General features: G+C 39.9%; 1 protein-coding gene across 2 annotated transcripts in view; it reads left to right on the top strand.

Moving 5' to 3' along the window:
* SMURF2 (SMAD specific E3 ubiquitin protein ligase 2) overlaps window positions 1-24462 on the top strand; it is a 101469-nt gene that overhangs the window by 23867 nt on the left and 53140 nt on the right. The window contains exons 2-3 of one of the 2 annotated variants that reach the window (XM_084748518.1): window positions 15933-15971; window positions 23902-24010. In XM_084748518.1, coding sequence (XP_084604644.1) covers window positions 15933-15971; window positions 23902-24010 — 148 coding nt within the window. The remainder of the gene's footprint in view (window positions 1-15932; window positions 15972-23901; window positions 24011-24462) is intronic. The other variant, XM_084748519.1, reaches the window with a different exon arrangement.

The raw sequence follows: 24462 nt of genomic DNA, 5'->3' as shown, positions 1-24462 counted from the left end.
GAATGAGACATTCTGTTTCTGAAGGAGAATGGTAGACAAAAGGTATCCTTGTGGGGGTAGTGAAAGAGGAGGCTGGAGAAGATGGTGGTCAGGGAGCAAGTCATAAAGTACCATGTGTGTTTAAGTGAGTTGGCAAGCCTCAAGCCTCTTTAGGCAAGTGATGTGGTCTGGTTTATGTTTTAGAGAGTTTACTGTAAGAAGTTAGTGGATTGGGGGGGCAGGCGGGGAGAGTGTGTGTGTGTGTGACTCTGTGTGGATTGATGACGCTGTTAAATTTGAGGAGAGAGAAAAATAGAATTTAATAGTGGGGAAACCCCTTAAAGCAGTTACAAGAAAAAGACTAAGACCAAAAATTGAGCATTGAAAAGTTTTACTGCCCTGCAGGGAACTTGATCCAACAGAGTTTAATAGTGGGCTTTGGGGAAGGAAAACTGTAGTAGGTCTTTTAAAGTTAAGCAGCCACAGAATGTCTCTTGTTTCCTCTTCTCTAAGAGGAAACAAGGTCTCTGTGATCTGCTGGTGATACAGAGAAACAGTGATTTAGCCAGTAAGTGTCCCGTGTGTCTTGAAATTATGGTGTAATGCAGGGCCAGTGTCCAGACTGTTGTGTAACATGGCTGGACAGTCATATTTGAACTAAATCACCAGATGAATGCTATAACAATACTTAAAAGGAACAAGTTAGTTTTTTGGTTTTTGTTTTTGTTTTTTCCCAGTAATATCCTGTGCAGGAGCTGTTATCGGCTTGATCTGAAGTTCTGGGGCAAGTTGCATATTTCTCTGCTTCTGGAGACTGTTGTTGGATTCGGTTTAAGATTGTTTGAGGACATAGACATCCATTGGTTAGGACTGGCAGTATGTTCACCTAAACCTGTGCACCAACACCTTGAAATTTGACTGTTGTAGCTGTTGGTGGGAGGACCTGATACAGCTGTTTAAGTGTGTTCCTTTTCTTTGAGGAAAGTTAATGTACCCTTTGGACATAAGACTGAGAAAATCAACTGAGGAGTGATTGCATGTCTATTAATGCTGCTAGTAAAACTTGAGGTTAGAAAAAAACAGAATTTTCTGAAACTTCAAGGATAATATGAATGATAGTTTCTGTATTGAAGATATTAGAAATTCTGTTAAACTTCTTGGTGAAAGAAGTTTTTTGATAGGATTTCACAGGTGCAGCGAGCTGAGTGTTTACTTGAGTGGTAAGGGTAGGACCTTCGTGAATAATGCCTCTTATTTTTTATTTATTTATTTTAAAAAATAATTTATTTTTATTTTATGTGCATTGGTGTTTTGTCTGCATGTATGTCTATGTGAGGGTGTCAGATCTTGGAGTTACAGACAGTTGTGAGTTGCCATGCGGGTTATGGAAATTGAACCTGGGTCCTTTGGAAGAGCGGTTAGTGCTTTTAACCACTGAGCCATCTCTCCAGCCCTTCCTTCCTTCCTTTCTTTTTTTCTTTCTTTTTAAACAAGGCTTCACTGTGTTGCCCTGTCTGTCCTAGAACATGCTCTGTAGACCAGGTTGGCTTTGAACTCAGAGATCTACCTGCTTCTGCCTCCCAAGTACTGGTAATAAAAGATTTTTAAAATCTTTTTTCTTTTTTAAGATTTATTTATTTATGTATTTGAGTTTTCTATCTGCATTTACACTTGCACGCCAGAAGAGGCATCATATCATATTATAGATGGCTGTGAGCTACCATGTCATTGCCAGGAATTGAACTCAGGACCTCTGGAAGAGTAGTCAGTGCTCTTAACTGCTGAGCTGTCTCTCCAGCCCAGCATTGCCATTTTAAAAATAAACTGTTCAACAACAGTATTTAGCCAGAGTTGTCAAAAAGGGATGGAGTAGTCTGTAGGATCAGAGTCTGGGGATCAGTTTGAACTCTTAATTGGGGCCAGCTTCCATACATTGTTCATGTTGATAGAATCTTCAGGGTGATCTGCAGTCTGATCTGATCTGTGTTCAGTAAGCACAGGAAGCAGAGGTGTTTACTGGGTGTAATTTGGTTTTGATTCTACCTTTCTGGGGTCACTGAGAATGTACCTTCTGTATTCAATTCGACAAGATATTACAAAACAAGACACAACCCTGTAAAAGCTAGCAGAGGCATTCACATATCCTTTTCTGTTGAGCTAATTAAAATTGGCAAAAGTTGTGAGACTGGAAGGCTAATAGGTATGTTGGAAATACTATACTTATTTTACTAGTGCACAGTGGGAATAGAAATAGAAGTCTCTGTATCCATGAATAACTGGCCCTTAACAGAAGATTAAATTCATTTTGACTAATAAGAGCACAACATACAAAAGTGCTACCAAAATGCTGCTCAGCAGGGTACCATTCCCGTATTTCTAATCTGGCAACAAGAGCTCACCCAGTTTAAAAATTTTTTTATTATTTTATTTTTTGGTTTTTCTTGACAGGGTTTCTCTATGTATCCTTGGCTGCCCTGGACTCACTCTGTAGACCAGGCTGGCCTGGAACTCACAGCGATCCACCTGCCTCTGCCTCCCTAGTGCTGGGATTAAAAGTGTATGCTACCATGCCTGACTCCTATTTTTTTTTTTTTTTAATTTGTTCACTTTACATCTCACTCACTCAATTTTAAAGACAGACTTCTAGTACTGATTTTCTTTCTTCTTTCTTTCTTTCTTTCTTTCTTTCTTTCTTTTTGTGTGTGTGTAGTCAGTATTTTCCCTTGTATAATTATTGCCTTTATCAATCAGAGATGAAGATAGTGAGTATTTGAGTAAGTTGTTTAATTTCATGTGACATGAGGGTTTTTGAGATTTTATTATTGTATGCTATTTAGACAGTATTTTGTTGTATTTCATCTGAATAACATATTTGCAAGTTCATTGCCGTTTTACTTACCAATATGGTTATTTCTGGTGTTGATCTACTAACGGGGACTGAAGTGGCCCTTAGTGTTACTTCCTAAAAATACTACCTGAAAAAATTTTAAATTTTGTGTTTATGAATGATTGTGCTTGCAATTTGGACTTTGTCCAATTAATTTTGGTAAGAAAATCCGGCATTGCTCTAAGTGAGCATGCCCCTTTTCTTTAGCTTAAAACAACAACTTCCTTTTCATTAATGATAACTGATCTGCATATTAGGTTCCTACTCTGGTGAAGGTTTTTGTAGTTGTTTTTTGAAACAAGATCTCATATAGTCCAGACTGTCTTCAAACTTCTGTGGCCAAGGCTGGTCTTGAACACTTCATCATCCTACCTCTGTCTCTCAAATGGCAGGAATTACAAGCGTGTATTACCATGCCCGGCTCCAGCCTCGTTCTTGGGGACCATTTTAAGAGAAACTGGTAGTTTATAAGTTTGTGATGTTTTGTTTGGCCTGGGTATATAAATGTCTAAAAGTAATCTAACCTCAGAAAACATGACTACCGTCTCTTGGGGCCAGGGTTTACAGACAGTAATGATGGGCAGCAGTGATGTAGCTCAGTTTGGTAGAGTGCTTGTAGTACTCCCAGCACCACATGGGATGGCGACACATACATGGAACACCAACATTTGGGAGATGGAAGCAGGATGATTAGAAGTCCAGTGTCATCCTTATCTGCATAGTGAGTTTCAGGCCAGCCTAGGCTACCCAAGACCTGTCTCAAAAACCAGCCAACCAAAGCAAAATGACTTAGGTCTTTAATTGTAACTGTGAGGTAGTCTTGTCTTGTATTAGCTTTGCTCCACAACAGAGGAGGACATAGTAACTAAGGCGGGAAGACACAAGGAAACTCTATTATGGTAAGAAATGTCAGGTGTTTACATGAAGAGTTAGAATGTTAGGATTCCAGACGATGGAGTAAAGGATGAACTTTGAAGGCAGGAAGTCAGGACAGAGAGTTGACTTGTTAACTTTGCTAGGGAGTCATTCGGAGACATGACTCACTTGAAGCTTTAGCTGTCTCGTAAGTCAGTAAGAAGGCAAAGTTCTGCTTTGTGGGCTTTACCTTCTTTGCTTCTAAGATACTGGGCGGGGGTAGGTAGTGGGAATATAAGGCCTTTGTTGGAATTGCAAGTTTCTCCAAAGTACCTCTGAAAGTATAAACTGTCCTTGGTATGATTATACTGTAGTATTACACACACACACACACACACACACACACACACACACACACAGGATTTGTTTGTCTGTGTTTCATTTGTCATTTTATAGACAAATTGTGATTACAGTACCTATGCAGTTGGGATGATCCTGTAGTCCGGTATTCGTGTCCTTTGTATTCGCCCATACCATGTCCCAGAGACAGGCCTTAGGTGGCTGATGACAGAACATACACAGAATAACATCCATCTGATTTAGGTTAAACAAAGAAGAGACTAAATTTGTTTTCCATGTCTACCCAGAGGTACTTAGATGGTCCTGAACCAGAAAGAAAAACAAAAACAAAATCAAAACTATAAAGTTGTGAAAGCAGGACAGATGACTCAGCAGAATCACCACTATTAGGTGCAAGGAACCTGGCAAAATCAGGACTGCCTTTGTCAGGGTTAACTTAATTATATGATGTTTCAGAGGCCTTCAAAACTTTTAAAATGTAGAAGTTGTTAGAGCTCAAAGATAGTGCACTAAGTGAAAAGGCTTGGCTGTCAAGCAGAGAACCTGATCCAGCACAGCGTCTAAGCTCAGGCGTGGAGAGGCGGGGTAGTCCTTTACAGCCAAGAATCCCATTGGATAAGCCAAAACTTTGAGTGGTCTTGTCTGGTGATACCTGCATTTATTGTGGGTAAGTTCAGGTCTGGTTGGTGTAGGTGGTTTGTAGTATATATATGGTATGAAATTAGGACATTAGTGGTTCCTAGTTTTATGGTATGTCTGAGTTAGGATTATGCCACCCAGTTCATATTTACACTGTGGTCAGCAGTTAGGTGGCCTGGGTTAGTAGCATTTGGATTCAAGGATGTAGATGCTAGAGAGAGGTCAGGTTTGCATGGCAAGAACCTTTGCCTGTCTCAGTAGGTCTTCTGGCCTTTGTAATTCTTTTTACACTTGTAGTTTTCTATACCATGTTTTCTAGTGGCTTGCATTTATAATGGAGCCTGTTTGGTGATTTGCTTTATTAGGAGATTATGAGATATTGGAGAACTACAGTTTTGACAGTCAGAAAGTTTATCCTATTCACATTGTTGTAGAAACAAGACTAATGTAGCTAGAGACTTATGCATCAGTATCTCTTTCTGCTGTGTATTAGAGAAAGGCTCGGTGAGGGCTGTTATGTGTAAAGGACTCCAGTAGATAGTAGGGCTAACAGAGATGGCTAAACAAATACAAGTAATTTTGGGACCATCTTGATTTGAACAAAAAATGTTATTAGCTTAGGGATCAAGGGGTGAGTTTCATTATTTAGTTAGTAGTTTCTTAATCCTAATGCTTTGTCAGTGATTTTCTTAGTATTTTTGTTGATTTGATAAATATTTGAGTGCATATTATATTTTAAGTTATGTAACAACGTGTAGGCGATATATGAGTAAGCCACATTAAAACAAAAACAAAAACAGCTTTGTGAGACAGAAGGTAAGATAAAAATGTCACATGAACTACTGATATATCACTGTGAGAAAGACCTTGGAAACAGGTAAAGTCAAAGTGTTCTTAGAGGTTCACAGGAAAGGAAAAATCAAAATCCAAGTGAGAAAGAATAGAGTCAGCCAGTACTTAAAGAGAATGATATGCTTTTGCAGAGGATCTGAGTTGGTTCCCATTATCCACCTCAGGCTTTTCACAGCCACCTGCGGCTCCAGCTCTCCTTGCCTCTCAGCATCTGCATCCACATCCACAAACTCACACACAGACACATGATCAAAAATACAATAGTAAAATAGAAGAGAGCTTTCTTAAAGAGATGTACATTTTTAAAATAGATGCATACTATTGGCTTGCCTATGATAGTCATGGGGCACCCATGCTGTTCCCTAGGACACATCTTTGTAGGAGTAGGGAAGTCACTATGCCCTTTGATTAAAGGTTGAAAATTGAATCTAGAATTTGAGGGTGGAGGGAGGGAGGGAGGGGCAGACAGACAGAGTTGCACACATACATGAAACAGCCAGCCAGCCAGAAAAGTTCTTAACGTGGAATTGAAGTTTAATAGAGTGGGTATAGTTTTTAGGGTTACTTGGAATAATCACATTTGAGGTAGTAGGATTATCAGGGATAAAGCCAAGGTAGAAAGGTCTTCATCTTATTTATGAGGTGACAGAGTAGGAGGAGTTATAATTATTATATTTCCTTTTTATCACATTTATTTGTGAGGTTGGTTGGTTGGTTGGTGTCTGTGTGTCGGTGCCCGTGTGGCCCTTCTCATATGTATTGGTTAGAGGACAACTTACGGAGTCAGTTCTCTCCCTCCACCCCGTCCTCCGTGTGGCTTCTGGGATTGAATTCAGTGTGCCAGGCTTGCTGACAAATCCTGTTTTTCTTTTGTGTGTATAAGAAAATATAACTTGCTGGGCATGGTGGTGCACGCCTTTAGTCCCAGCACTGGGGAGGCAAAGGCAGGTGGATCCCTGTGAGTTCGAGGCCAGCCTGGTCTACAGAGCAAGTCCAGGACAGCCAAGGATACACAGAGAAACCCTGTCTCAGAAGAAGAAGAAGAGGAGGAGGAGGAGGAGGAGGAGGAGGAGAAGAAGAAGAAGAAGAAAAGAAAATGTAACAAATGTAACGCGCGTACTTGTAGGGTTCAGTATACTCTGGGGAAGTTTTTACACATTATAAAATATGCTAGATATATTACACACATGTGAACATTGAAAATGGAAACAGATAAGTGATAAGCAATACCATTTGTCACCTTCTTTAAATAGAAGGTTAGACATTTGCTTTCTGGGTGTTTTGAAAACATGTCACGAAGTTTATAGAACTAGAGGGGCCATAAGGAAAAAGGGAGCTCACTAGGGAAACTGAATTCCATCTTGAATAAATAAAATCTGTAGGGAAACGTCTAAGTAAGGAGTGTGTGCTGGGCAGTTGACATTGACTTCGAGTTTGGTTGAGAAGTGAAGCTTGACATGCAGATGGGGACTTACTTGTCAGCATTTACTGGAAAACTTGGTGAGTGCGTAAGCTGTGCTACGGAGTGTTCTTCCCCCATGCCAGGTCGTATGTCAGAGCTTAATTGCTAAGGGATGGATGCTGTCTATAGATGGAGCCTTTGGAAAGGAATTAGGTCAATGAAGGTAGAACATTCATGAATAGGATTAGTAATAGATGCAAGAGAAGGTTCCCCCCTTTGCTTTATAGGGATATAGCAAGAACATGCCTGCCTACAATCCAGGAAGAAGGTTCTCAGCAGGCGCTCAGTGTGCTGGCACTTGATCTTGGACTTTACATTTTCCAGAATTTTGAGAAATAGTGGTTTTTAAAAAAAGAATTATTTTGTGTCTGTGAGTGCTCCATTTGCATGAGCACCTGCATGACAGAAGAGGGCATCAGATCACACTATAGATGGTTCTGAGCCACTATATGATAGCTGGGAATTGAACTCAGGACCTCTGGAGGAGCAGACAGTGCTCCTAACTGCTGAGCCATCTCTCCAGCCCAATAATTAGTGTTTGATGTTTAAGCCACCTAGGCTAGCACTAAGATAAACATCTTATTAGATTACGAGAAGACTCCTTTCTTGTTAGTAAACATATCTCAACTAGAAATTTTAGAGGAGAAAGAATAAAAATAGCTAATATATACTGAGCACTTGCTATATCATATTTTAGGTACTTCTCTGAATATTTCATGTTTGTTTAGTCTTTAAAACAACAGTGTAAGGTAACTTATAGAAGTCTCATCTTCAAATGAAGTATCTTTGGGGCATAGCGCGCATTAGTGTTCAGGGTTACACACCAGTAAACGGCAGCACCAGGCTCAAATGCAGGTGTTCGGCCCTTGTTTAACTCTTGTGTGGTACTTAGAGCTTAAACAAAACCACATTCTTTAAAGTGTTGCTGGAAATACAAGGTAAAGGACATTTGGGAATGTCCGGGAAATGATGCAGACATGTCTATACATAATGTTTTAGACTTGATTACAAATACTACATACTTGAACCCTGCAGTAATAACGCATCTCATTTGATATTCTGTGGAAGAATAAATTATTGTGCAGTGTAGTTTAGGTATATTAATTTTTTTTAGATTTATTTATTTTTATTCTACGTATGTGTGTACCAAGTGTGTGCCTGGTGCCCAAGGAGACCAGACAAAGGTGTCTGATCTTTTGGAGCTAGAATTACAAAATGGTTGTTAGCTGCCTTCTTAGTGCTACAGACTAAATCCAGGTCCTCTGGAAGAACAGCTAGTGTTCTTAGCCACTGAGCTATCATCCTCTCCAGCCTCTGTCTGTGTTTATTCTTCCATCCTCTGGGATAGTCATCAGTTAGGAGCAGGTCTGTTTGAAGAGAGACACCTAGCAGAGGAAGTGGTAGTTGAGTTTTGAATAGTGTCTTGGTTAGGATTACTATTGCTGTGATGAAACATCATGACCCAAGCTACTGGGGGGCGGGGAGGAGGAAAGGGTTTATTTGGCTTAAGTTGCCACATTGTGGGTCATCATCAAAGGAAGTCAGGACAGGAACTCAAGTAGGCAGGAATCTGGAAGTAGGAGTTGATGCCAAAGCCATAGAGAAATACTGCTTACTGGCTTACTCCCCATGGCTTGTTGAGCCTGCCTTCTTATAGAGCCCAGGAACGGCACCAATCACTAATTAAGAAATTGCCCTACAGGCTTACCTATAGCCCTATCTTCTGGAAGAATTTTTTAAACTGAAGTTCCTTCCTTTCTGATAATTCTAGCTTGTGTCAAATTGACATAAAACTGTCCAGCACAAATAGCAAAAGATAGAATAGTGTTTGTTTGGCCTGCAAACAGAATACAAAGGAATTGATGGGAGGAAAGCAGTGTATTTTAATTCTCAATTTGGAGAAAATAATTCATAGAAACGGTGGTTTAAAATAAATAGTCAAGGGGCTGGAGAGCTGGTCAGTGGTCAAGAGTTCTTACCATTCTTGTGGAGGGCTCCAACCCTCCTGTCACTCCGTCTCCAGGGGATCCAGTGCCCTCTCCTGGGACTCTGCACACACCTGTATGCACACATTTATAGCCCTTAAAGAACATGAAGAGAAGTATATTGGTTAAAATAGCCTCCATAAATGAGTTATAGAAACAGTTTGTAAACGTTTGTTTCTTTGTTTTTTTTGTTGGGGAGCAAAGAAAAGTAGACTATCTGACTATTTTTCTTCCATTCCTTTCAAGCAGTTTCATTCCAGTGAGCATTGTAATTGGAATGCAACTGCAATTTGGAGGGGGAAAGGGAATTTTGGCAAGGATATAATGACCAGTTGGGAGCTTTATTGAAATTAAGCATAGACAACCATTCATTATGAGCACAACTTAGTCAGAGCAGCAGGGCATTCTGTTACTACAGCTGGGCGTTACACTGCCACTGTTACAGATGCTTGCTGCATGTAGCCTACTCATTTCTAATCACAAAAGGAAATTATTGACTTAACCCAAGGTGATAAGCAGCCCTTTCAGTTACTACTTTTTAAAAAAAGATTTATTTATTACATATACAGTGTTCTGCCTGCATGTACACCTGCTCACTGGAAGAGAACAACAGATCTCATTACAGATAGTTGTGAGCCACCATATGGTTGCTGGGAATTGAACTCAGGACCTCTGGAAGAGCAGGTGGCATTCTTAACCATTGACCCATCTCTCCAGCCCATAAAAGGGTTTTTTAAGGAAAAAAAATTAAAACAATTTTTTTGTACAAATAACAAGACATTTTAGCCAACATAGTGGCTTATTCCTATAGTCCTAGCACTAAAATTTTTATTTTATTATGTATATGTGTGTATGTGCCTAAATGCATGTATGTGTGGTTTTTTTGTTTGTTTGAATGAAAATGGCCCCCATAGCCCATATGTTTGAATGTTTGGTCCCCAGTTAATATATCCAGTTGATGTATGGTTTGGAAAGTATTAGCAAATGTGTCGTTGTTGGAGAAAGTCTGTCACTGGTAGCTGGACTTTCAAGTTTCAAAAGCCTATACTAGTCCCAGTGTCTTTCTATCTGCTGCCTGTGGATCAGGATCTAAATCTCCCCACTTCTGCCATGCCTGTCTGCTTCCCATCATGATAACAGACTAACCTCCTGAAACTGTAAGCAAGCACCTAATGCTTCTTTTTATAAGAGTTGTCTTGGTCATTGTGTTTCTTCACAGCAATAGAACAGTAATTAAGACCCGTGTGTGTGTGTGTGTGTGTGTGTGTGTGTGTGTGTGTATGCACATGTGTGCACACATGTGCATATGCGCACGTATCTATACCTTGTATGAGCAGAAGCTCAGAAAAGAGCATCACACGTCCTGGAACTGGAATGGCACCATATAGATGATACTAGGAACTGAACTCTTGAGTACTCTGCAAGATCAGATGGGTGCTCTCAGTCACTGATTCGTCTCTCCAACCCCTAGATCTTGATTTTGAGGGCAGGAAGACTATATACAAGGATTCTAATTCCTCCTCAAAAAGGGGTATTTATTGCATAATTGAGTCATATCTACCTTATGAGCTCTGAGGGTAGAGGCTGTATCTTTGTGTCTGCAAATCCTATCATAGTACTTGGCATAAAGGGAGTACTTAGGAAATGTCAAGTCAAAGAATGAAACTAGGTCTTATGTACACATGTTATTACTTGGGAGGCAGAGGCAGGTGGATCTCTGTGAATTTGAGGCCATATAAGACTGTGAGTCTGGTCTATATTACGAGTTGGAGGCCAGCTAGGACTATATAGTGATGCTGTCTCAAAAGAAAAAAGATTGATATGTTCTATTCTCAGTAAGTATTTCAAGAGAGTTATACCTGTATCCATGTGAAATAAAGAGACATCACCAGCATACTGATTTTGTTAGTAACTTTTCTCATTGCTGTCATAAAATACAAGACAGGGACGACTTTAGAAGGAAGAATTTATTTTGGCCCTTGGTCTCTGAGATGTCAATCCAACAGTGTTGGATTGGGCCTGGTAGAATAGAGCAATTCACGTCATAGTGGGGCCAGAAGCATAGATGGATGCCACCCATGTTCACTATTGGTCTTCCTCCTTCATGAGTCCTCTCTGGAAACCATCTCACAAACACTTAACACTGGTGGCCCTCACTGACTGGTAATTCTAACTCAATAAAATTGAGAGTGGAAATGAGCTACTATACAAGTTTCCGTCATTTAATTTGATTACATCATCATTTCAAGCCATTTATCTACAGAAGAGGTAGGTAGATTAGAACAACTACAACTACAGATTTAAGAATAATGCTTGGAGGAATTGAGACAAATATTAATATGATCAGAGTAGTACAGTAATCATGCATCTCTAGCTGATTTGAGACATTGTCCGTCATGGACTCTATAGTGATAGTACTGTAGTATTAAAATGCTACATTACTAGTTGTCATTTATCAAAATTAGCACATAATTGCTTAATATCTGAAGCTAGTGTAATATGTTAATAAAAATTAGTGAAATTTTAGTCAATAAGCATTTCTGGGCCTTTCTGCATATATTATTCCAGGAAGAAGCTTACTAAATGTTAAAGGGTTGAGATACAGCTAGGTGGATAGGAGGATGCTGTGGCACCACTTACTTTACAAGCTCACTCTCCTGCTATTTTACTCCCATAATTGATACTGATGATGGAAGAAACAAAACAGAGCTGTGGTTATAATTTCTGAAGTGCATTCCCAAGAAATGAGCAGTACAGTGAAGACTAGAGGTATGAAAGTTATTTTGCAAGTGAATAAAATTACTATTTTCAGATGATAGATTGGTAATCTTCTTTGGTTTTTTGAGACAGGGTTTCTCTGTTTAACAGCCCTGGCACAGAGATCTGCTTGCCTCTGCCTCCTGAGTGCTGGGATTAAAGGCGTGTGCCACCTCACCCAGTGAGTGTTTTTTGTTTGTTTGTTTGTTTTGGTTTTTTGAGATAGGGTTTCTCTATGTAGCCTAGGCTATCTGGGCTCACTTTGTAGACCAGGCTGGCCTCGAACTCACAATGATCCACCTGCCTCTGTCTCCCTGAGTGCTGGGATTAAAGGCATGAGCCACCATGCCTGGTGAGCTTTTTTTTTTTTTTTAACCTTACCTCAGGTTTGTAAAAACAGCATAGGACACTGGTCATCTGTAAATAGTGTGTAGGTAGGTGTGTCACACCAGTCTATCTGTCTTCACATGGGCAGAAGCCCTTTCTATGGGGCCCTCACAGGGGCCTGGGGCCTGGGCGCCTTTGGAGCCTGAGCTGGGGCTGCAGCCTGGGCCTTAGCTGCAGCTTTCCCCTTGGTTTGAACCTTGGGCTGTGGTTGGTAGAGCCTACAACCCATGTTCATGTAGCTTCGAATCTTCTTCCCAAGCTTGGGATGAGCGACGGAAGCAAGCCGGCTGAGTTTGCGGCTGGGGCCCTTTAGCATCTTGGGCTTAACAGCCTTAGGCTTCACAAGGGCTTTAATGGCCTCTGCACCGCACTCATTGCCTTTGCATTGTTTGCCTGCATTTTCTTCAGGCCTTGTGCTTTTTGGCAAAGCACATGTTCCTCAGGAACTTGGAGTCAGCTTCTTTAAGAGATTCATATCGTTGTGACTGGGGTTTCTTGATGCCATTTCTGTGCCATTTGCGGGACTGGTTGTGTGTGTCGTGTGGTTCTTGGACTTGCCCATGTCTGCACAGTAACCCTGCCTGGGACTGGAAGCTTTTTTTTTGTTTTTTGTTTTTTGTTTTTAAAAGAAAGGTTTTCTCTGTTAGTCCTGGCTGTCCTAGATCTGTCTATGTGGACCTGGCTTACTTTGACTTCACTGGAGGGAAAGTTCAGTAGTGAGAAGAGACAGTCCAGGATGACCCTCAAGGTCCATGAGTATATGTTGGCAGTGAGATCCAAAGTGCAGATCTGTCTGCCTGTCTCTGCCTCAAAGTCCGGAGAATAAAGGTGTGTGCCATAGTACCCAGCTTTGAGACTCTTATCTTACTGTACTAACCCCTAGTTATACAGTAAAAGAAGAGGACCTAGGGCAAAATCTTAAACTCAGCTTTCATAGATGGAACATAAGATCTGGCAAAGAAGTCTTAGAATGAGTTTTATGCCACTTGAGAATATGCTGTTAAGTAGAACCAAAAGAAGAGAGAATTTCCAGAAGAGCAAGTAGTCAGTAGTGGCGTGTTCCACTCAGGGATCAAATGCAACAAGGAAAGAGAAGTATCCACTGGCTGGATTTGATTAATCAGGTCTCTAGGCTTTGGAAAGGTAATTTAGGAACTGTGAAGAGGGAAAAGGCTAAACTGGAGGGGGCTGAGGCGTTGATGGGTGGTAAAGGAGTGGACTCAGAGACTATCGTTAGTTACTTCGAGTTTCATTATGAAAGGGCAGATGCCTGAAGGGAAGCTTGGTTTGGTAAGAGTCAGGAGAGACACAGTCCAGGATGTCTGTGAAGGCTCTCTAGGTCCATGAGTATATGCTGGAAGTGAGAGCCAAAGTCAGATGGGAAAGTAGTCTTGGACCAGAGAGTAGTGGAAGGACGAATGCATAAGTCTGTGTCAGGAAGTTAGAGGAGTTCTCAGACTGCCAGCTACTCTCAAGTCATGTACAGGTCATTTCATTTGTGAACCATAACATGAATGGCAGTTTAAAATCATTGCTTTATTACTATTAAAGGTTGTAATTTGAGATGTGCATGTGTTAAATGTGTGTTGATCTTAATGGCTTGATTTCTGTACTGATAAAAACTTGGGAAATTTTTCTAAATCCATTTTATGATTTAGTACTTTCAGTTATGGACTTAGTTTTTATGATTGAATTTTTGTTTTTATAAACAAAACTTCTAGATGTGGTAGCATATACCTTTGGTCTCTTTGAGTTCATATGAATCTCATACAAAACTTCATTATGAAAAATTATATGGCCTGATCTACATAGCAAGCTACAGGCAATCTGAAATTATATAGTGAGACCTTGTCTCAGAAACCCACAAATAAAACTTTCTCCAAAGATGTGGTCTAAGGGACTTAGGGTCTTGTGATTGTCTTTATTCCTATACTGATGGCATTTATTTAATTTATTCAGAACTGATTAGTTAGGCTTCTTAAATTTATATTAAATGGCCAGGTGTGGTGGCACACACCTTTAATCCAAGCACTCAGGAGGCAGAGGCAGGCAGATCACTGAGAGTTTGAGGCCAGCCTGGTCTACAAAGAGAGTCCAGGACAGCCAGAACTGTTAACACAGAGAAACCCTGTCTCATAAAACAAACAAACTAGCAAACAAAAATTTATATTAAATGAATTTTATATGCCAAACTTTAATAATTGTAGTAATCCTTTAAAACTTAGTATATAAAAACATTTATATTTTATATATTTAATTTTAAATATATGAAAATTTATATCTTCCTTTATTAAGTTTGAATAAAAGACATTTATGAAGGCTGGATAATGGATCAGTGGTTAAGAGCACTGGCAATCTGGGTTCAGTTTCCGGCGCCCACAAAGCGGCTTGCAGGGATTCATAACTCCATTTCCAGGAGTTCTGATGCCCTCTTCTGGCCATCATGGATACCAGGCACATGTGTATGTCATACCTTCGGGCATGGAAACACATATACAAGTAAAATAAAAATCAGTGCATTTTTAAAGTGTTCAATTTGGGGATTTTTGGTAGATTCAGAAGGTTGCGCCTTTATTCACATTTTACAAGGTACTCACATTGAGATAATCTAGCTTTTAATTTAATTTTAAAAAAATTATTTACTGGTGTATGTGTGTGTGTGTGTATAGATATGGAGGTCAAAGGAGACAGCTTTCAGGAATTGGTCCTTTCCTTCTACCATGTTGGTCTTGTGACTCAAACTGAGGTTGTGAGGCTAGTAGCAAGCACTTTACTTGTTGAGCTGTCTTACCAGCTAATGGGAGACTCATCTTGTGACTGAGCTGTTGATGACTTAGGAGAAGGCAGATCTCTCCTGTAAGGTTTCTGTGGCATTTAGATAGGAGCACATAATGTTAGTTTTTAAATATCGCATTATGTCAGGAAACTTTTACTTCTGATCCTCTTCTGTAGAAAAGTATTTAATCCTTGAATAAATATGCCAGCCTGAATTTATGTATCTTTTTAGAGCCATTTTCCCCATTACGACTGGGTTTCTTCAGAAAAATCTTTTAGCTGGGTTAGAGTGGTGGTGCACATCTTTAATTCCAGCACTAGGAGGCAGAGGCAAGAGGATCTTTGAGTCTAGTCTGGTCTACAGAGTGAGTTCCACGATAGCCAGGACTGCACAGAGAAACCCTGTCTCAATCCTCCCTCCCCCCAAAAACCCAAAAGCAGAAATAGATATTTTATTTTTAATTCATTGTGTGTGTGTGTGTGTGTGTGTGTGTGTGTGTGTGTGTGTGTGTGTGTGTGTGTAAGAGAGAGCACATATGGTTTGCACACTTACGGCATTGGATCCCCTGGAACTAGAGCTGCAGGGAGTTATGAGCAGTCTGACTTGGGAGCTGGGAACTGAACTGTGGTCCTCTGAAAATGCAAATGTTTTTAACTGCTGAGCCATCTCTCAAGTCCTTGATGAAGAATTTCCCCTCTAAGAATAGATGTTGATAGAAAATAAGAATTGAGTCCCGATGAAAATGATGAGATTTATAATCTTGTTTCACTACTGTTACTGGTGATTGTTGCTAAGGTTACAGTCATTGATGTAAAGCTGAAGGTTACTCAGCTTCTTTTGTTGGCTAGACACTATTAAAGTTTATGACTGTATTTCATACTGCATCGTAGTCAGGGTTTAGTTGCCCACTACTGTTTTCAGTGTTTAAAATGAAACAATGCAGTCTTACCATTTTAATTTAATTGTCGATGTATTGTTTTTGTTTTTTTACAGTACTCTGTGCAAAAAACTTGGTGAAAAAGGATTTTTTCCGTAAGTAAATGAACTTTAATACAAATCTTGTATATACTATGTAGGTTTTGGGGAGAGTTGTATTTTCAGAACTGACTGGTTTAGGGATTTGGAAGCAGACTTTTATTTTATGAACGCTACAGTTTCAGGTCATTTTTATGGGTTTGCCTTCTCCCTTCTCCTTGTTCACTTCTACTCATATCTACAAAAGTGTGTTCAGGTGTATAAATGCAAGTGTTAGAAATGTTTCTAGGAAAGGTTTAAGAAAAAAAAATGTAATATACCTTTAACATTTTAAGGACAATTCTCTCACGCACTCATGATTCATTGGGAGGTAGAAAGTTGAGTCTGCTTGTAGTTTCCAGAGTTGTAGGAAAGAAACCACGGCCAGTCTCTGGAGCAGGACTTGGTTCCTGCACATGTTGTCTATTTGCCAGTTGGGTGTAGTTTTCTTTTATTTTGGGACAGGGTTTTTCTGTGTGGCCTAACCTGGCCTTGAATTTACAGTCTTCCTGTCTCTGTCTTCTGAGTGTTTGGATTACAGGCATTAACAGTGCCCAGAAGTTGTGAAAATTTTGTAGCTTCATTTAGGGTTATGTTTTGTGAGAGAAGATTGTAAAGTTCTCTTGTATGTATTAAAAATATTAACCTGTAATCTCTTTTCCTCTTCCTCACGTTGTACTTTTGATTGTTGTTGTTGTTTTAAGATTTATTTATTGTGTATGAGTGCTTTATCTGCAGAAGAGGGCATCAGATCACATTCTAGATGGGTTTTGAGGTACCATGTGGTTGCTGGGAATTGAACTTAGGACCTCTGGAAGAGCAGGCGGCGCTCTTAACCACTGAGCCATCTCTCCAGCCCCTTGATTGTTGTTTTGAGACAGGGTCTCATGCAGCCCAGCCTGGCCTTGAATTCTTGAGGCCACTGTGTAGTCTCTGCCAGCAGACTGCTAGTCTACACCACCATACTTAGCTCTTTTTTTTAACCTTATAATTTCTTACTTTAAATTATTCAGTAATTGTCACAAGATCATAAATAAAAGCTATTAGCCAAAAATTTTACATGTAAAATATTAGAACTTAGAAATCTCATTAGATTTTTTGTTTTTGTTTTTGTTTTTGGAGACAGGGTTTCTCTGTAGAGCCTTGGCTGCCCTGGACTCACTTTGTAGATGAGGCTGGCCTCGAACTCACAGCAATCCACCTGTCTCTGCCTCCCAAGTGCTGGGATTAAAGGTGTGCACCATCACACGCAGCTTAGATTTTTAGATCTATAAATCTTAAAATCTAAGTTCTGTCAGCTAACAAAAACAGTGTGTTGGGTGTTTAGTGTGACATTTGATAATTTTCAGCTTTGTTAAAAGGGATAGAAATTCTCAGGCCTGAAGAGATGACACAGCAATTATGAGCACTGGCTGCTCATCCAGAGGACTCAAGTTTGATTCTCCACATCCACTTGGAGGCCCACAACCATCTGTAACTCCAGTTCCAGGGGATACATCCTCTTCTGGCCTCTGAAGGCACTGCATGCATATGGTGCACAAGCATACATGCAGGCAAAACATTCACACACAACAGTAATAAAATTTTGTAAAGGAATAATAATTCTGACACATAAGTACACACTTCATTTCATTTATTACATCCCATCTTTCTATAATGAAATTGAGTTTAAGAACTTAACATAATTTTATAAAACTATAGTTATGAATGTTTATGGTATTTGTATGAGGAAGTGTGAAATAGGGTAACGTGAAGCAGAGGAGGGCAGTTAGAAGCAGCCTTCCACATCTGTACCATATACTGTCTACCTCACAAGCATTTCACAGGAGAGGAGGGCCCATGGGCCATAGAACTCCCCAACTGTGTCTGCTAGCACCAATTTTATTCTCTCTTGGGCTGCTGCTTAATTATACTTCCCTATCCCTAATAACCTAAAAGCAAAGGTGTAATTAAAAAAAAAAATCCTCCTACAATTGAGCTGATGAGGATTTGGATTTGTCTTGGTGAAACTGCCAGCCAGCAGGGAGGACTGGATGTGGTGCTGACGAGCACAAAGGTGAAGCACACTGTTAAGACATTTGCTCAGATTTTGAGGATAAAGTCTTCTGTTTTATCTTTCAGTCTTCTTTCCTTTTCAAGTTCTTTCCCTTTCTGCATAGCCCCATTCACAGCTTCTCTCATAAAAGCATCTAGATAGTCTTGCCTCAGTGTTCCTCAGAAATCTGGAAGAATCTTTAATTCTTTGTAAGCCTCTAAGAATTGACAGTGATGACCAGGCGTGGTGGTGCATGCCTGTAGTCCCAGTGCTGGAGAGGTAGAAGGAGGCTGATCACTGTGAGTTGAAGCCAGCCTGGGCTATAAAATGAGTCCAGGACAGCCAAAGTTACACAGAGAAACCCTGTCTCAAAAACAAAAACAAACAAGCAAAAAAAACCGAACACCAACAAAAGAATTGACAGTGATACCTTGTAGAATGTTTCTGTACTTGAATAGTAGGTAAAAGGAAGAATCCTATTTCATTGGTGTAGGCAATAAAAACTGCCAAGAATAATTTGAGTGTATGCTTGCTTGCTTCATGCATAAGATTTAGAGGCAGCATAATTATTTTTAAAACTCAGAATGGTAGACTAGAAAGGGGAGCAGCAACACGCCAGCTTTCCAAAGAAGCCAGCCAAGGATGGGGGTGACTTGAGGCTCACCCTGACCAACGTTCTAGATTTCTGCTGGTGTAGGTTTATACCTGCACTTCAAGGTGTTTCTGACCTGTTTATAGTTTTGTGTACCCACATTCATCTCAGAGAAAGACAGTACATCCTAATAAATTCCTTCTATATGTTTACTGATCAGAGTAGAGTTTTAAAATTTTATTTATTATTTTAAATTTTGTGCATGAGTGTTTTGCTTGCCATGTATGTAAGTTCTTCCTGCATCCCTGGTGCCCTTGGAGGCTAGGAGAGGGTGCTGGGTTCCTTGGAAGTATAATTATGGACAGTTGTAAACCATTATGTGGGTGCTAGGAAGTGAACCGAGTTTCTCTGCAAGAGTAACAGGTGCTTTTAACTGCTGAGCCATCTCTCCAGTCCCTAGAGTATAATTATTAATAGTGAATATAGTTAAGTTCTTGTTTGTGACTTAAATTGTGTTAAATGATTACATTTTAAGGTGGAACATGAGTATAAGGAAATACGTGTGTATTTCAGTTCAGAAAAAAATGTGTGTTTTTATATGCTATTTATATGTGAGATGGTGCTGTTTATTTCTGGGCACAACCCTTGCTAAGAATAGGGTTTTAAACTCATCCTTTGGAGCGATTTTCAAGGTTCTTGACTGATAAAAATCAGTCTTTTCTCCCTTACCTCACTATTTCAGCAGGAAAAATTTCAGCTCTGAAGCAACAGGTAAAAGAATTTTATAGTAAGCATCTGCCAAGTAGATTCTACAATTAAATTGATGATACATATTTTCATTTATCAATTATCTGAATTTTCTTTAAGGAATGTTTTCATTGGCATCAATTTTTAAAAACATTTGTATGAGCTGGGTGTTGAGAGGTAGAAGAGGGGAGGCTCAGGAGTTCTAGACTAGTGAGTTTCAGGCCTGGACTGGGTGTGGAGTCCCTGTCGCTTTTGGGGGGTGAGGGAGGAGATTTACCTATAAGGTAATCTATTTTTTTTTTTTAAAGATTTATTTATTAAGTATATAATGTTCTGTCTGCATGTACACCTGCACGCCAGAAGAGGGCATCATATCACATTATAGATGGTTGTGAGCTACCATGTGGTTGTTGGGATTTGAACTCAGGACCACTGGAAGAGCAGTCAGTGCTCTTAACCTCTGAGCCATCTCTCCAGCCCCCAAAAGTGGTCTTGTTTTTTTTTTTTTTTTTTTTTTTTGTTTGTTTTTTGTTTTTTGAGACAAGGTTTCTCTGTGTGGCCTTGGCTGTCCTGGACTCACTTGTAGACCAGGCTGGCCTCGAACTCACAAAGATCCACCTGCCTCTGCCTCCCGAGCGTTGGGACTAAAGGCGTGTGCCACCACACCTGGCTAAGGTAATCTATTAAGTTTATTGTTTTTTTGTTTTTCGAGATAGGGTTTCTCTGTATAGCCATGGCTATCCTGGAACTCGCTCTATAGACCAGGCTGGCCTTAAACTCAGAGATCTGCCTGCCTCTGCCTCTGCCTCTCAAGTGCTGGGATAAAAAGTGTACTCCGCCATACCCAGGTGAAAGCAGCTGAATTAAAAAAATTTTTTTATTTATTATGTATACAGTATACATTATAGATGTCATTATAGATGGTTGTGAGCCACCATGTGGTTGCTGGGAATTGAACTCAGGACCTCTGGAAGAGCAGTCAGTGCTCTGAGCCATCTCTCCAGCCCTGAAAGCAGCTGAATTTTAAGTTTAAAATTATTATATTATTTTTGTTGTTGTTGTTGTTTTTCATGACAGGGTTTCTCTGTGTAACATTGGCTGTCCTGGACTGGCTTTGTAGAGCAGGCTGGCCTTGGACCTTGAACTCACAGAGCTCCACCTGCCTCTGCCTCCTTTATGCTTAAAATTTTTTAAAATTATATTTATATATTTTGTGCTTGTATACACATGTAGGTCAGAAGACCCATTCTTTCCTTCTCCCTTGTGGGTCCTTGAAATTGACCTCAGCTTTTCAGCTTGCCAGCAGACACTTTCTTTACCTGCCAAACCAACTTTCTGGTCTCAGTTTTATGTTTTTATTTCATTATTATTTGCAGCTTGTTAGTGTCTTTGTCTGGTCACACCCTCACCATCTCACCTGTCTAATGATGGGAATGGACATTTTTACAATTTGAAAAATGTAATAGCTACTTTGTATTTACCATGAGAGGTTTCTAGCTTCCAAGTACTTGACAGCTTTTGACTGCACAAGTGAAATTTGTCCTTGAAGATAAACTTTTGTACAACAGTGACACAGTCAGGTTAAGGGGAAAGTGAAGTTCCTCTTTGAGTTGTAATCATTTAGCAGAAAATAAATCATTAGAGACTGACTCAGATTCTTGCATAACTAACAAAATGAAAACCATACTGGAGAGGTTTTGTGGAAAATGTCTTTTCTTTTCCTTAAAAAAAAAAAAACATAGTGAGAGGTTTTGTTTTTGTTTCTTTAGCATTGATTTATTTTGTATTTATGTTTCATACATACAAGCAGGCATACACTGTGACTCATGTGTGGAGGTCAGGACAACATGTGAGAGTCAGTTTTCTTATTCCACCATATTGCTTCTAAGAATCCAAGTCGGTTCGTCAGAATTGATGGCAAATGCCCTACCTGCTGAGGCATCTTGCTAGCCTAGCATTTTTCCTTGTAAATGTTTTTCCTGCATGTATGTATGTGTACCACATATGTGTCTAGTGCCCATGGAGGCTAGGCAAGAGATCTCCACAAACAGGAATTACAGACAGTTGTGAGCTATCATATTTGGAACCAAACTTGGGTCCCCTACAAGAGCTCTTAACTGCAGAGCCATCAGTTGTTATTATTATTATTATTATTATTATTATTATTATTATTATTATTATTATTGTATAGGATGTGTGTATATGGGTGCATGTGCTGTGACATACATGTTAAGATCAGAGGACAACTTTTGGGGGGTTGGTTCTCTTCTCCATCTTAAAATAGGGTCTCTCTTCTTGTTTGTGTTATGCTGTATACTGCAGGGTAGCTAGCAGGCCTAGCAGCTTCTGAGAGATTCTTTTGTGTCCACCTCCTCTCTTGTCATAAAAGTCCTGGGGTTGCAGATATGTGCTGTTGCACTGGCTTCTTTATGTGCATTCTGGCCTGTCCGTGTGTGTGGCAAGTACTTTTCTCTAGTGAGCTATCTTGCTGGCTTTCAAGCCTCTTTTAATGAAATTTTTGTTTTGTTTCATTCTCTTATTTTTGTTTCGTTTTAGAGACAAAGTCTCAAAATGTAGTCCCAGCTATGTTGAAACATTCTATGTAGACCATTAACTGGTTAACTAACAGAGATCTGCCTGTCTACCTCTTCATCCTAAATGCTAGGGTTAAAGTCATGTACCACCACATGTAGCCTTTTCCATTTTGTCTCTTCAAAAGTAGTTTTCTTTGTTTAAGTATACAGTTTAAAAAGGCTTACAGTTTCTTATTTATGTGTATGCTCATATGCCTGAGTGGGTTTGTGTGCAGCACATGTATGCAGGTGCTCTCAGATCCAGAAGGAGTCAGTCCCCTGAAACTAAACTTACATTCAGTTGTAAACCAACTAGTATGAGTGTTGGGAACTGAACTCAAGTCCTCTTAACCACTGGGCCACCTCTTCAGTCCTGAGCAGTAGTTTTACACCATAGGACCAATGCTTTGGTTGGACTCCTCAGAGTCTTTTAAAAAGGAAGAGAAGAAAGTTTTCTAAGTAAGGTCCTCCCCTTAGAGCTCTACTGCTGTTATGGAAGTCCTCTCTCACCTGTGTGTGCTCAGCATTCATTGCCTGTTCTCCTGGCTTTATGAGCTTTCCCTTCCCTCGCTCTTGAACCAAATAGTAAATGGGTGGCATGTCAGTTTTCCATCAGAGTCAGAATATCTGAAAAAAAAAATCAACTTCAAGGAGGAACTGCGTTTTTTGTATTTTGGGTTTCCCCAACAGTTCTAGAGGTTTCCAGCCCCTGTTTAACTGTTGGGCCATGTTAAGGCAGAACATTGTGGCAAGGAGGACATTGGTGAAGCTGTTGGTTTCACCATGGCTGGAAAGCAGATATGAGGAATGAGGAGGAACAGGGCAGGGCAGGAACAAGATGTAGTTCCTCAAGGGCCTGCTTCCTTCAGCAGGGCTCATCGCCTCCCAGAACAGCCATCCTGTTAGGAATGCGGCAGTGGATTACTCTGTTGATAGGCCAGAGCCCTCATAAACCAGTCCTTTCCCGGCCACCTCCGAGTATTGCTGTATTACGAATCAAGCCTTTAGGGTACATTCCAGATCCAAATTACAAATATAGCATAGTGGTTGAGAACCAGACTGTGTGTGCATGGGTTCAGAGTCTAAACTCACAGTGGTTCTCAGCCTCCCTAATGCTGTTACCCTTTAATACAGTTCCTCATGTTGTGGTAACTCCCAACCATAAAAATTATTTTCATTATTACTTCATGACTGTAATTTTGCTACTCGTATGAATCTTAATGTAAACACCGTGTTTTTCAGTGGTTTTAGGCAAACTGAGAAAGGCCCTTTGTCCCCACCCCCCAAAAGGATTCACGGCTCACAGTTGAAAACCCGCTGCTTTGACTCCGTCCATGCTTCTCACTGTTACGTACATCGAGCTAGTTATTTAATCTTTTTGTTCTTCATTAGTAAAATAGGGATAATAACATTCATCTCTCCCAGAGGATTCCTGTAAAGATTTAAGATGAAGCATTTTGAATAATTCTCATTGGGTTTGCTGTTTTAGTCAGTACAGCCAAGCATTTACTTACTGTCAGTTCCTGCTCCCATGTTTGCTATTTTCGTTTCCTTTTTATGGGGTCTCCTGTATAGACATTTCTCAGTAGCAGCTTTTAGCTAGTTTGACATTTCTGTAGTTAACGTTCTGTATGACAACTACATTTAACAAGCTCTTCAAGTGAGCTACTAAGATGTTGTGTGGAAAGAAATGTTTGTGCATTCACCTTCTCAGAGTTAAATGGCTGCTTACACTCCTCAAGCACCCAGGTGCCATTTAGGCCCTGGTAGTGTTGAACAGAATGCTTAAAGTTGGGAATAAGAGAAAAAAACAATACAGTTGTGTTATCCATTGTGGAAATGATTTCAATTGTTGCTTTAAAATAGGCTGTGTGTGGGTGTGTGCTCATGTTTTAGAATGGAAAATCTCTTATAGCAAATGGTAATTTTATGTAATTAATCTTTTATCTTACATGTCAAAATATTTTTCTAGTTTAAAAGACTTCCCCTTTTTTCCCACAGGACTTCCTGATCCATTTGCTAAGGTGGTAGTTGATGGTTCTGGGCAGTGCCATTCTACAGATACTGTGAAGAACACACTTGATCCAAAGTGGAATCAGCATTATGACCTGTAGGTGTGAAGATTAATTTGAAATGAAACACAAAATTAATGTTACATAATCTTTAAAAAGAATAATGGAAAATGGTTTCAGTTTGTGTATAATATAAACATAGTTTGGTCTTTTTCTTTTCTCTTTTCAAAATAGTACTAAGAATTGAGCCTTGGGTCTCAAACATGGTAGGCAAGCACTCTACCCCTGAACTACCCCCCCCCCAACCCCCTTTTTACTTTATTTTATCTGAAATACATCTCACTAAGTTGCTTAGGTAGGTCTTTAACTTGGAATCATCCTACTTCATCCTTCTAAATAGCTACGATTGCAGGCCTGCCAACACTACAGGCTCAACCTTTTATTTGACAGTTATAAAAGAGAAGCCAAACCCAGTGGAAAAGTGCTTTGAATTATTTACAGGCACGGGTGCATGCATGCATGTGCACATGCACACACGCAGATACAAAGC

This window comes from Acomys minous, assembly GCF_964271855.1.
Source record: "Acomys minous genome assembly, chromosome: 12".
Lineage (NCBI taxonomy): Eukaryota > Metazoa > Chordata > Mammalia > Rodentia > Muridae > Acomys > Acomys minous.
This window is presented reverse-complemented; position numbering and strand designations above follow the sequence as displayed.